This window comes from Gymnoscopelus braueri, assembly GCF_963280865.1.
Source record: "Gymnoscopelus braueri genome assembly, chromosome: 2".
NCBI classification, from domain to species: Eukaryota; Metazoa; Chordata; class Actinopteri; order Myctophiformes; family Myctophidae; genus Gymnoscopelus; species Gymnoscopelus braueri.
The window spans coordinates 34,572,276-34,585,842 of NC_137604.1; the positions used below are offsets into that span (position 1 = coordinate 34,572,276).

The 13,567-nt window shown below is 41.8% G+C and overlaps 1 protein-coding gene across 4 annotated transcripts in view; it reads right to left on the minus strand.

Annotated features, from left to right (window-relative positions):
- myh11a (myosin, heavy chain 11a, smooth muscle) overlaps positions 1 to 13,567 on the minus strand; it is a 43,205-nt gene that overhangs the window by 1,483 nt on the left and 28,155 nt on the right. For 2 of the 4 annotated variants that reach the window (XM_080444837.1, XM_080444838.1), the window contains exons 18-40: positions 12,670 to 12,739; positions 12,381 to 12,541; positions 12,154 to 12,262; positions 11,865 to 11,996; positions 11,446 to 11,652; positions 10,993 to 11,130; positions 8,959 to 9,082; positions 8,445 to 8,616; positions 8,091 to 8,303; positions 7,660 to 7,804; positions 7,165 to 7,371; positions 6,629 to 6,733; positions 6,362 to 6,514; positions 5,969 to 6,217; positions 5,413 to 5,625; positions 5,005 to 5,217; positions 4,611 to 4,772; positions 3,882 to 4,010; positions 3,383 to 3,471; positions 2,884 to 3,007; positions 2,513 to 2,721; positions 1,942 to 2,050; positions 1,206 to 1,378 (exon numbers count right to left, since the gene is read on the minus strand). In XM_080444837.1, coding sequence (XP_080300963.1) covers positions 1,206 to 1,378; positions 1,942 to 2,050; positions 2,513 to 2,721; positions 2,884 to 3,007; positions 3,383 to 3,471; positions 3,882 to 4,010; positions 4,611 to 4,772; positions 5,005 to 5,217; positions 5,413 to 5,625; positions 5,969 to 6,217; positions 6,362 to 6,514; positions 6,629 to 6,733; positions 7,165 to 7,371; positions 7,660 to 7,804; positions 8,091 to 8,303; positions 8,445 to 8,616; positions 8,959 to 9,082; positions 10,993 to 11,130; positions 11,446 to 11,652; positions 11,865 to 11,996; positions 12,154 to 12,262; positions 12,381 to 12,541; positions 12,670 to 12,739 — 3,606 coding nt within the window. Of the gene's footprint in view, positions 1 to 655; positions 689 to 1,205; positions 1,379 to 1,941; positions 2,051 to 2,512; positions 2,722 to 2,883; positions 3,008 to 3,382; positions 3,472 to 3,881; positions 4,011 to 4,610; positions 4,773 to 5,004; positions 5,218 to 5,412; positions 5,626 to 5,968; positions 6,218 to 6,361; positions 6,515 to 6,628; positions 6,734 to 7,164; positions 7,372 to 7,659; positions 7,805 to 8,090; positions 8,304 to 8,444; positions 8,617 to 8,958; positions 9,083 to 10,992; positions 11,131 to 11,445; positions 11,653 to 11,864; positions 11,997 to 12,153; positions 12,263 to 12,380; positions 12,542 to 12,669; positions 12,740 to 13,567 lie in introns of all 4 variants that reach the window. The other 2 variants (XM_080444839.1, XM_080444840.1) reach the window with 2 other exon arrangements.

Sequence of the window (13,567 nt, forward strand, 5' to 3'; positions counted from 1 at the left end):
CTTTAACTCATTTGACTCCTGGCCAAGACAAATGAGTCTGGTTTATGGCAATTAAACCAAGCACTGAGGAAAAATATGGTCACCAGTAAGGAATTACTTGTATGTGTGATGGTGTCTGTATCTGCAGAGACACTTCCCTCTGCTAGTTATTTCTTATTTTACATTGTTAGGGGACGTTTCTGGGCGTCAACCTTTGGGCGGTACTTAAGCAGTATGGCGGCTAGGAAGGAGGGTACAACCTTTAAGTCCACTATTCCCATGTTATCCAAGACAGTATTTTTTTTAAAGAATTCACTAGTAGCTGATGACCAATATTTCCCTCTATTTCGCTCAAGAAATGAAAGGTTAGGGAAAGTTGAAGATATATGGTGATGGCAGGGTAGTCTCACATAGCCAGACGATCAGAGATCTCTGCTGCTGATATGTCTGGTGACATCTAAATTCAATGTATAGGCTAAAACTGTGGAAACAATTTGGAAATGCAATGACTTCTTGAGATGGTAATATGATTTATTTTCAAAGAAGTAGGCGTAGGTTCATTAGCAGCCGTTCATATATTGAATTTAGATTTCCCCAGACTTATCAGTAGTCGGAGATATCTGATTGTCTGGCTACACCAGACTATATGGGGGTAACTTTGAAGCTCAGAGTGTACCTACTGCGTCACTCCTTGGGTTCAGGGTTGCCTCTGTAATAGAGATGAACATGATTGTGCCAGTGCTCAGAAAGGGTTGGTCACTCTACTTTAACTACACTACAAGACAACAATCCTACTGCTTTTGTTTGCTTTAAAAATGAACAGTACTGTGAGTACTTTTGCATTGCTACTTGAAATGAATAAAATCAAATAAAACATTTTCTTTTGCAAAAGACCAACATCACATGCTAATAATTAAACTACCTTCACACATGTACCAGAAGGGTTTATAATAGTTTGTGTCACACATTAAACTATTAGAAAGCCTTATTTCTTTATCACCAATATGAAAAACAAATAACACTCTACAACAGCTGATTATTTGTGAAATACAGTAATTATTTACCCCTCTAATCATATATTGTAAACCGTTATGTCTTTTGCCTTTGACAGAGATTTCTTTGTGCATTTGACAGTGTCTCTGCCGAATACACCACAATGAATGCAGCATATTCAAACAGAATCACACAGAGAAAGAGAAACGTCATCCTTTGTCCCTGTGTGTTACCTGAGTTTGCTCTTCAGGGTGTTGACCTCGCGGCCCATGGCATCACTAGCCTCTGTGGCCTCATCCAGTTCACGCTGCAGCTTCCTGCGGGCGGCGGTGGCTCTCTGGGACTCCTCCTCCGACTCCTCCAGCTGACGCTTCAACTGTTTCATGCGAACATTGGCCTTGTCCGCCTGGGGAAAGATGGACATTATGACATGAGAATGATGACAATACATAAGAACAGGGTTACATTTTGAGGAAAACAGAGGCGGTTGCATTTTCTTAACAAACATTACTAATTAAATTGCTAAATTGTGATATTATTAAACATAAATAGCAGACAGTCTACATTTCATAAAATGAAATGCAGGTATTTAAGTCAGTCCGACCAGAAGCAGGGATAAAACAGAAAAGCATAGACATTCAATGGACCCCCCATCCCTCCCAGCAAATAGAGCACTGCATAAGAAGAGAGTTTTCTCCAAATTCACAGGTGATTGGTTTGATGTAAGTATATACATACACTGGGAAAGAACTGTTATTGAAAGTGTCTAAGTGGAAGTTACAGGAAGTACTACCCAAGGTTGATGCTTTGCACATCTGTTTACATTGTCGTAATTGGTCGAAAAAGACATGTCAGCTTCCGGGGGAAGTATATACGACAAGTTCTGTCCTATGGACACTTTCTACCATAGCTTCTTTTACCAGGATGTTGTCCTTGTGAGAATAGCCTGGGAACAAGGTTAACTCCTACCTGATCCTTGTACTGTTCAGATTGTTTCCGCTCATCTTCCACTTGGATAATCAAGTCCTTCAGCTTCTTGTCCTTCTGACGCATACCCTTGGCAGCTGATTGCTTCTCCCTGATTCCAAAAAGATAGGGCAATGATGAGAAATGGAGTGACTTTATTATTCTTTGTACATTTGTAGGCGAGCATTGGGAAGCCAAGCTATGTTACAGGAGTCAAAAGATAATGTAATGAATATTCACGTATGCGCGTGAATTAAAGAAACTTGAGTTTACATTGGTAAAAAGCTTCAAACATATTATCTTGACTGTCGATTTACAAATTAACCACTTAAGCCCTTTTTCTGTGTCGTACTACAAATAATTAAAATAGCTGATCTACAAGCTCACGACACGTGAGCTTATTTATCTGCTATTTTAACTATTTTAGAAAATTCCGACATTTAGTTTTTTACATTTTCACCTATAATGACATGCCAAAAACAGGGATGCCAGTGTTAAAGTTATTAAGATGTGGACATTTCTACTGTTAGAAGCACTGACTCTTAAAGCATCATATTGGATTAGAATCATGAACCTGCTCTCCTGTTCGACCTGCTCCTCAAGCTGAGCCACTTTGGCCTCCAGAGCAGAGATGGAGGACTTGAACTTGGACTTGACTTGGTTCTCCATCTCTTGGAGTTTGGACTTCAGCTCCTTGTTCTGCCGCTCCATCTGCTGCCGGGCACTGTCATTCTTCTGGGATGTGTTGCGCTCTGTTTGCAGCTCAGCGTTGAGCTGGTCCACCTGAGGGACACGTACACCACGTGAGAGAAAGAAAGTACTGCTCTAAAGTGTGTCACAGGAGATGAGAAATGGTCTTATAGAGAACATCTAGTCACAGTGACAGATTTGAAGGACAGATGATTTACGTTCTGAAGGCACTTGTGAAGTCAGTGATGTTGCTACCTGCTGTGTGCTCTTCCTCAGCCTGTCATTTATGATCTCCATGTTACTCTGCTCCTCCTCCAGTTCCTCCTCCAGCTGAGAGATCTTAGCCTCCAGGCGACGCTTCTCATCTGCCAAGGCGGACCTGCATCCCAGGAGAGCAGACATAATATATATATATATATATATATGGGCAAATGCAAGAGAGAGCCCCCCCTCTACCCCCCTCCGTCCTGTCTTATTGACGCTGATTCAACATTTGAATTGGGTTGACCAACCTCACTACCACTTACAGGTGACAGCGGTGTACACACCATACATTATACTACCAATTTTCGGCCACAGGCGCTAATCAACGTCCTGACGTTGGCTTGGTGTGTACCTACCTTTACACTGTATGCAACCATAACAACAATAGCAGTATTAGCAGTAAAACATTTTAACTTCATTAGCCAAATTATGAAAAGGACAAGGAACATGGTAAATTCACAGCCATCACCAGCATGAAATGCCTACTCACTTTCCAGATGAATTGCTTGATAATTCATCAGCCAGCTCATCTCTCTCTGCCTCTGCCTGCTTGCGTGCCCTCTCAGCTGCAGCCATGTCCTACACATTTAATATATGTCAATCAACTCACATTTTGTGATGCATGTAATGTCTGTGTCGGTGTGTTTTTATTTATAATATGCCACTGTGTTACCTCGAGGCCTGTCACAATTATTACATAATCGTCTAATATTTGAGATCATCGCAATTAATTTTGCATAATGGTAAAAAAATAAGAAAAGCTTACTACGTGTCACTTCGTGACATTTTTTAGAAAGTATAAAATTATTAAATATGTCAGTAATTTCCTTTTATAGGCAATTTAATTATTTGTCATATCTGCCTAAAAGGCAAACCGAAATACATTTTTGATTAATATGTTCCAATGTTCAATGCCAAAAACACAATTTAATCGTTAATCACAATTATTTGTATGACTTGAATTTTGTAATCGTGACAGCACTAGTTACCTCCTGCAGCTGCATGAGTTCAGCCTCCAGACCCTTGGCCTTCTTCTCACTCTCCTTCGCTGTAACCAGCACCTCCTCCCTGGCAGCATGGGCATCATCCAGATCTCTCTGGTAGTCCTTCATCTGGCCCTGATGATGACACAGAGAGTGCAGGGTTATTATAGTTGACCAAAAGTAACAAAATAAAAATAAAAAAACAAAATAACGAAAAGTAGAACTGGAACAAAAATAAAAACGAGGCATTACAAAATTTGAACTAACTGAAACTGTACTGTTTTAACAAAACGAACTAAGACAAGCTAAAATCATAGAGAAAAATGTCCTTAATTTTAGTCTTTGTAAATAAATCTTTAAAAGTCGCAAAACTAGCAGATCTGCAAGCTCACTTGTAGATCTGCAATTTTGGCAAATTTTCTGAACTTGTTCAATCAAAACTAAATTAACTCTAAACCTAATAAAAACTAAACTAAAACTAAGCCTTTGCAAAAATACAAATAAATAAAAACGAATCAAAACTAAATTGAAATTGCAAACAAAACTCAAAACGAAATAAAAATTAAAACGAACGAAAACTATAATAACCTTGAGAGAGTGCTTTTACAGTACATGTGAAACAACAAGGAAGCAAACTGAAGCAAACAGAATGGAAAATAATTTTCATGTATTAATTTATATTTAAATGTTTGCTAGCTGATAGCTGCTCTATCAATGACAATCAGTCCTTCTTACCTGGAGCTTCTTGAGCTGCTTGATGGCCTCCTCTCGTCCCTTATTGGCTGTCTCAATCTGTCCCTCCAGGTCCTTCATGTCACCCTCTAGCTTCTTCTTGGCTGCTGCTGCACTGGCTCTCTGCTTACGCTCATCCTCCAGCTCTGTCTCCAACTCGCGCACCTGAGGTTAACATGCACATACAATATATTTACATCAATATTCTTTACGTTCAGTAATGGACAGATCAGATTATCTGCCTTTCAGGGGATAGAGAAGATTTGTTCCTTTGCATTTTTGCTGTTTTTTAGAAAAATCAAAGGGCAGAGAGGCGGGATGATAGCAACAATTGTGTTGCAACTTGCACCCGAGATCAGACCTTTTAACATGAGATAAGTTAACATTCATTCTCTACCTGCTTGACAAGTTGCCTCTTCTTCTCCTCTCCCATCTCGTCTCGACCCTGTAGGTCTCTCTCAAACTGGGCCTTGAGGGCCTGCATGTTGACCTCCAGACGTAGCTTGCCGTCCTCGGCTGCCTGGAGCTCATCCTCTAGCTCCTCCAGCTGGGTCTTCATCTCATCAACCTGGGCCTCCATGCTTCGCTTAGCCTTCTCCAGATCATGGACCTAGAGATGAATCGGGATGAAGGGGTTAACATTGCTGGAATAGAGGCTTTAATGAACGATGGCCTCCCTTCAGCACAAGCTCAGAGCTTGCAATTACTGAAAATAGAATATTATTAAAATATGATTCACAGTTTCATACAATATACAAATTTGGACAATTTTACAGATAAAGAAAAGAGAGGAGTTCAAACTCACACTCTTGCCCACGTCATCCTTAGAGCTGACCAGGTCCTCCATCTCAGCCCTCAGGGCCTTGTTGGCTCTCTCCAGCTCCTCTCTAGAGTCTTGAGCCTCCTCTAGAGCCCTAGCAAGGGAAAGGGCCTTGGTCTCCTTCTCTCTGGCTTCGGCCTCGGCACGATCTCTCTCATCTGCATATTTACTGGAAATACTCTTCTCTTCAGCCAGCATCTGGAGGAGACAGGGAACAAGGATCCATGCATGAATGATGTGTTGTTAAAGTTAGAGTTAACCATTCTGGGACAGACATAATCTACGGCAGTGGTTCGCAAACTGTTTAGCTCAATACCCAAAAGAGAAATCAGAAGTTTGTCCAGGACCCAAACTAGTGAAAATAGCAGATCTACAAGCTCACAATGCGTCGCAAGCTTGTAGATCTGCCATTTTCAATACTTCTTTTTACTTTTTTACTTACAATATTTTAAAATATATATTTTTCTAAATGGAAGACACTACAAAATATTTACTCGCGACCCATACAAATTGTTGTTTGGGAAACATTGATCTACGGTACCTGGTCAAACTTTTTCTGCTTCTTCTCTAGGTTGGACACATTCTGCCTCTGGTTGTCCAGGTCCATCAAGATGTCCTCGAGCTCCTGCTGCAGCCGGTTCTTTGTCTTCTCCAGCTTGTCATAGGCGGAGGCCTTCTCCTCGAACTGAGTGTTGGCTGCCTCCAAATCCCTCTGCAGGCGCTTCTTGTTCTCTTCCAGTAGCTCAACATTACCTGATAGTTCCTCCATCTTCTTCTTATGATCTGACAGCTGTGGACAAAACATGGATTCAATACTGGTTGTGATAAACAATGACACAAAGGCATGTGACACTAGCTAAACTGACAGTAATTCTGAGACTTTTTTGTTGTGGTTGTGAACTGTCATTAAAATTTTGCCATATTGAGCCCTGACCTGGATGTTGAGGGTGGATACGTGTCTCTCCACATTCCTCTTGGCCTCTATTTCCTCATCCAACTGCTCCTGCAGGCTGTTCTTGTCATCCTCTGCTTGACGCAGTTTGGTGGAGAACTGCAGCTTCTGACGTGTCTCCTCAGCCAGCAGCTCCTATTGCAGAGCACAAAGTCACGGATCATCAGCGCTTTAACCCCGCCACACAGCAAGTCCTAGTAAGCTTAGCAAATCAGATGTCCACGTCCACCATCAATTCGCTTCCATTACCTGTCCGTCTTGCACTTGGGAGGACAGGCTGGCCACGTCTTTGCTGAGTTTAACGTTCTTAACCTCTGCTTCATTCAGAAGGTTTGTGACGCTCTCCAGTTCAATCTGCATGGAGGTAAACGTGAAGATTACTGTTCAGGTCATTCTTTATGATATTATTGCTGTTGGGCAGAAACCTCATAACTCAATATTTCCTAAATGAATGCCCTACTTCATCATCATCATCATCATCATCATCATACTACAGTGTCACACAAAAGTAAAACAAAATAGCTGATCTGCAAGCTCACAACGCTTCGCGATGTGTTGTGAGCTTGTAGATCTGCTATCTTTGCTAAAGAAGATTTGTGAAAGTGGTTAAGTGTGTCTTGGGTTTTCTAAATATTTAACCAACGAAAAAAGAAGAGCTTGTGACTAAATGATAACTACATTGGATTAATTGGAACACACGTTCTTTTTTACATTTCCTAAAAAATCATGATTTTTGGACATAAAAGGTTTCAGCCCGACAGTGACGATAACTGACTGTGACTCACAGTGATCTTTGAGCAGCGCTCTCCCAGCTCGGCCTTTTGCTTCTCGCTGTCAGTGAAGCGTGTCTGCAAGTCGGTCAGCTGACCTTCCACCTTCTTCCTCTTGTTCTCCACGTCTTGCTTGCTCTGATTCAACGAGCGCACCTCGATTGTCAGGTCTGATGTCTCCTTCTCCAGGGCTTGTTTGGCCTTCTCCAGGTTCGACTTCACCTGAGGAGGAGGAGGAGGGGGGAGGGGGTTAAGAAAGTAACATCAAGGCCCTCAATTGTTTGTTTTTGTTTTTAATTATTGAAAACTATTGAGTCGTGAAGAAAATTCAAAGGGGCTTTCACGTCATATTCGAGGGTGGGAAACCCAGAGGTTGACCACCTATCAATGAGGGACCCCTGGGGTGGGTTACCCTAGGGGATTCCCATCGCATCTCCCTGATCAGGGGAGAGATCTCAGTGACAAGAGAAAGAGATCCTGTCACAACAATGTGGAACAGTGGGAACCTACTCGTTTGGACTGCTCCAACTGATCTGTGAGCTCCTCTACAGCCTGAGTGTGTTTCGTTCTCATCTCCTGGACCTGGGCTTCAAAGGTCCGGTTCTCCTCGTCCATGGCTCGCTTCAGAATGGTCACTTCCTGCTCTCGCTTGGCTCTTCACGGAGGAAAAAGTAGATGGGTTGTTGTTGTTGAACCAGGTAAATACAAAGAGATCTTTTACGTATGTTTCTTCAAACCTTGCTCTTCTAAATCATGCGTAAACATTCAGGAGAACACTTGGAAGCTGTAGTATTGACCCTTGCACTATGCTTGTAATGCAGAGTGCAATCATTGTTGAGTTCTCAATGAAAATGTGTGCTAACATAGTTAACATATAATCATCAACACAGATATCAATAGTTTTTGAATAAGAAACATGTCTTCAGTCTTTCTCAACAAACCTCAGCTCCTGCTGGGTGGCAGTGCTGTCCAGGGTGTCTTCCAGCTCAGACTTGAGGGCCTCCAACTCCTCTCCCAGGTCCCTCTTGGTCTTCTCAGCTTTGTTCCTGGCCACCCGCTCAGACTCCAGGTCTTCCTGCAGGTCTGAGATGTGTCCCTCCAGCTCCCTGATCTTCTTCAGGGCGTTGTTCTTCTGAGCCAACTCGTCCTCTAGCCTTCAGAGGAGAAGAGCGGATGGATGCTGATAAGTTGCTTATTTGGGAGCAGATGTTTATGCGTTGGTGTATATAGGAGGGGTTGTCCTTCAGATAACCAAATGATTAACATGAAACAATGTTAACAGTGCTACGTCTCACCTGGCCAGAGCATTCTGTAGCTCCTCATCCTTCTTGGCAAGCTGTACTTTGAGTTCAGCGATCTGGGCCTGCAGGTCAGCGATCTGCTCCTGGAGGTCATTAGACTCAGCATCCAACTTGCGCTTAGCCTTGTCCAATTCCTGCCGACCCTTCTCCTCCTTCTTCAGGCGGACTGTAAGGTACAGCATGCAGTCAGACATATATCAGGACAAACAAAGCTAAAAGTAAACAACTTAAAGGAGTAGTAGACCCAAAAAAAGTACTTATTTTCTATCAATTACACACCCCATGAAGGCTTGAATTCATGGAGATTTTTATCGCATTACTAAGCCAATGATTTGATGACCGGCGGAGTCCTCAATTGACCTGCATTTGAGTAATTCTTTGGGTGAACTACTCCTTTAATGAGGAATATTTCTGGACCAAGGGTGATGGTACTGATTGTGATACTGGAACTTAAGTAACTGATTTCTGAGCTCATTTAACACATTATGGATGAATAAAAGGCAGTTACCCTCCAGTTCAGAGATCATGGACTCGTGTTTATTCTTGAGCTTTGTTAGGTTCTTGGATTTCTCCTCTTCCTCGACCAGATTTGAGCTGAAGTCTGCAATCCTCTCTTCCATCAGTTTTCTCTCCTACAGATAGAAACCAAAAAAGGCTCCAGGTTCTTCGCTTATTAGGATTCCAAGTGAGCCTCAGCAGGGCCATACAGACATTAAGGGCAGGTGCCCTAATATAGCCATTCTACCCAACCACCCATGCAAACTGAATAACAGAGTTTGCATATTAATTATCGGAGGACAGGGGGTTCCTCCAGTTCCATATCAACACCATCAGTAGTAAAAAGAAAAAGAAACATAGCCAGTCACATAAGACACAAGCCACCACACTCCATATAGCTCATTATCAAACAGATCACCTGTAGAGGTAAGCACCAAAAAGCAACCACATGAGAAGTCCTATTCACATTTCCCAGGTCTTTTTCAAAGTCTATCTAAGGGGACCTTTTAGAAGGATCCGAGAGATTTTGGTGGGAAAATAATCCAGCAGCGGTGCCCAGAACTTCAGAAAGGAAGCTTTGTTGCCTCTATCCACAAGTTTCCCAGGGTACGGTGGGCATCACTTCCTGTCGATTTGATCAGGTATCAGGGATCAAATCGACAGGAAGTGATGCCCACCATACCCTAGGAAACTTGTGGATACACTGCACACAATCCCTCACCAAAAATCTCTTTATACCAGAGTTGTACGGTAGGGGGCTTATCCTTAAACCAATTAATCAAAATGCATTTTTGGGCTAATAGTAGGAATTTATCAAATAACTTAAATTGTGAGGATGTAAAATTAATCTCTTTTGAGGGGAATCTCAAGATGAAAGCTCCCGGATCCTTCTTTATTTTAACCTTAAAAATATCGCTTAGCTCACGTGCCACATAACCCCAAAACCTGGATATTCACTTACATTCCCAAAAGTAGTGGTATTAAGTCCCAATATCTGTACGACATTTAGAACACAGAGGAGATATTGAACGGTCCATTTTGTTTGGTATCATAATGTGCAGTCTGTGAAGAATGGATATTGTGTTTCTCTTAATCTATTACAGGTGAAACATTTTTAACAGAATGGCCTCTTGCCAGTCGTCCTCGATATATTCATTGTTAAAATCGTTCTCCCACTTGCGGAAGGAGTGTACCTCCAGGGAGTGCAGCGAGTATAACAGGGAATAGAAGGATGAGATAAAGTGTGTTACATCACTACATTTACATAAACAATCCTCCACTTTACTATAAAGAGCCTATATAATTTACATATTAGTAAAACATATGGATGATAATAATTAGTAATGTAAAATAAAAAATTTCAGTCATTTGTCTGGAATTTCATTTTGTGAGAAAAAGGTATTGTGAACCCAATATCGCAAATAGTGTCGAATTGGGAATCACTACATCCCTAATAATGATTTATAGATAAACCCTGAAAATGTTGATAGATGAACCCGTTAAAAGCCTATCAACCGGGGCGCCGCTGGTCTAGTGGTTAAGGCTCATATCACAATAGGCACTAAAGCAGCCTGAAGGCGAGTCACAGGTTTGACCTTTGCTGCGTGTCACTCCCTGTTTCCTGTCACTCTCTACTGTGTACTATCAATAAAGGCAGAAAAGACCCAAAAATATCTATCAATAGAAGCTCAAGCTGCCGTGATGTGCTAGTTCTGACTTCACACCCACATGTCTTGGAAACGCATCTGTTACCTTCTGCTGCTGTTTGTTGTTAAAAGTGTGACATAGCCTTACTTATTTGTGAGTGCTAATGACTTTGTTAGCCCCATCATACTTTCAAGGCTTTTTGTTAAATACACTAGTTCCTTTGATTCTCGCTAAATCCAGAAAACTAAATTACCTATAAAAGCCTTTGTACTGATTGAGAGCAACTGGTTCGGCAAGAGAGATATATAGGAGAGAAATTATGTAGACATAAGGGCACTTTCTCCTATGAAGGCAATTGGGCAGTGAGGATGATGTTATGTATCATCTAATCACTGACCTTCTGCAGCTTGTTGTTCTGGTCCTCCATCACTAGAACATCATCCTCCAGCTTTTTGACCTTGCCCTCGCAGGTGACCTTTTCCAGCTGCAGCTTCTGACGTGCGTCCTCCTCCTCTTCCAGGTGTTCCTCCAAATCCTAAAAGTAGAAGACGAGACCCAATTATTAGTTTTGTCTTATATTTGGTGTTCACTATCTCAGACAGTGCTTTAATAACGTCTTCTTAAATGTAGTCCTTGTGAATTCCACATGCATAATACAGTCAGCTTCACTAACAACCCCATATTTATCCTGAGGAGGGCTTACACAACCACATGGCTCCTTCGTTACACATGGAGCCATTTCTTTTAACATCGAGAGGAGTTTCACCGGGAGAGCAGAACACGTGCAGAGGTTCACAGTTCACTAAACCCAACTAAAACCATGACACCACCACAAACAATACAGCCGAACCTGCATCTGTTGTTGCATCTTCTTCTTGTCCACCAGCAGGACCTGAGCACGGTCTTCCTCTTCCTCCAGCCTTGCTTCCATCTCATGGAGTATCTCCTCCAGCTCCTGCTTCTTTGATGACAGGCGAACCCTCATCTCCTCAGCCTCAGCATATAGTTCTGTCTCTGCCTGCAGCTGCTCCTGCAGCGCGATCCTCTCTTCCAGAACCTGGCGGGGACGAAGAATAAGATGCCTCACTACCATTTTAGAGTTCTACTTGTGCCTTACATACAATGAGATTAATCATTGGGTTGCTATTACTCATCCCACACAATATTCTCAAGTGAATTAAAAACAAACAAGGGCACAAAATGACTACTAAAATGGCCTCAAACGTTATACAACATTAAGAACAGAATGTGTGTGGAAGTCCCAATTACCGATGTGTGTTTCAAGGTGATCTCCTTCATTTCAAATTCAAACTTTACAGCAACTTCTTTGGCCAGCTTCAGTTCGTCCTCTTTAACACTCATTTCTTCTTCCTGACGTGTGACTTGCAGAAGAGGCTTGACCTGTAGTCAAGTAGAATGGACGATATTAATTTTTCAAAATGGATTAAAGACATTTTGAATTTGTATCATGGTATATTATATTATTATTACAATATTAATTAAAAAATGCTAAAATATGAGATTAAATGTATCCGTATATCATTGTCTAGGATCTTACCTTTGTGAAGAGCCTCCACCACTGCCAGTTTCTGAGTTTGAGGTAGGCAGCACAGTTCCTCTGAATGACTTTCATGGCTGTCAGCTGCGCTTGCCTCTTAGCAAATGCCCTTTAAAAGATATCACAGTATAAGTAAATGTTTCTCATGTTCAAGGTTTTGTTCCACATACATACATTACACTAAAACAAAAGAAATGACATAAACATATTTGTTTCCATGTGCTCACTTTCTGGCCAGGAAGCCTCTGGCCTGGGACTGGAAAGCAATAATGACCACCGTGATCTTCAGATCTCTCTCCTCCTCCAGCTGGGCCAGCACTCCTGTACGGAAGAAGATCTTGCTCTGGCCAATCCTGTATAGGTTGGGGTCCAGATCCAGATGCTTGATCTACATACAGAAAGTAAGTGTCATTTTGGTATGTGTTCCTTTGGTATATTAGTGCCTACACTGTCATCGGCACCACATAACTCAAAATGCCAAGCTACATTATGCTGGGATTTGCAGAGTCCATTTACCATAAGGCAGCAGGCTTGTTTGCCATCCATGAAACCTTTGGGAATAGAACCCGCAGCCAGGATCTCATAGCTGTGAAGTGGGTAGAAAGAAAGAAAGACAGCATGGTAAAACAAAAAAAAGTATTGGATGTCTTAATATTACTTTGAAGGTAGAGCACTGCATTGGGATTGGGATTGGGATCCCACAGCACCCAACGCAAATCTCACAGGATGATATACGCTCATTACATGAGTGGTGCTGGTGCCTTACGTAAACAAAAGATTGCTTAATAAGCAAACCTACAAAGCCAGATATAAATGGCAACATATCATGTCGCGGCACCATCCTCCTTCACTTCATCCAGGCTCTTCTCGCCTACAGTCACCTCGAATCCAACATGGTGAAGTATGCAAACTGCAACCAGCATCTGATCTGATTGTTTTAACCAAAAAATATCACTTACCCTACCATTTTAAAGTAAAGTAATTCATATAAATGATATGCGTCATTAGGCTATAACAGCATTTCAAGTTACTGTGAATAATAGTGCATTTTGTTTTTGTAGGCTCTGCTGCAGCCTAATAACAGTTGTGATGTTTTGTATTAAAAAAGCTTAAGATTTTGGCCAAGAAAAAAATAGACTAGTTACATCATCACAAGGTAAGCACACAAGCCAAACCTCTACCAAAGTGTCCTTTTGCTTTCATAATAGCCTAGGAAGTAGCAGTTAGCCCAGCCAACTGGGGTACCTAATGTCTCTGTCCGTGGTGCTGAAAATGTCAAATCCTGCCCTCTCTCTCATTCTGTTTTTGTTTGTTTTAGTACCAATGGAAATGTTGCAGGAGCTTGAACTTTCCTGCGGTTGGGAGCGGGAGGTAAGAAACAATCTACGGGTGGGGCAGGTTGAAACCATTGCAG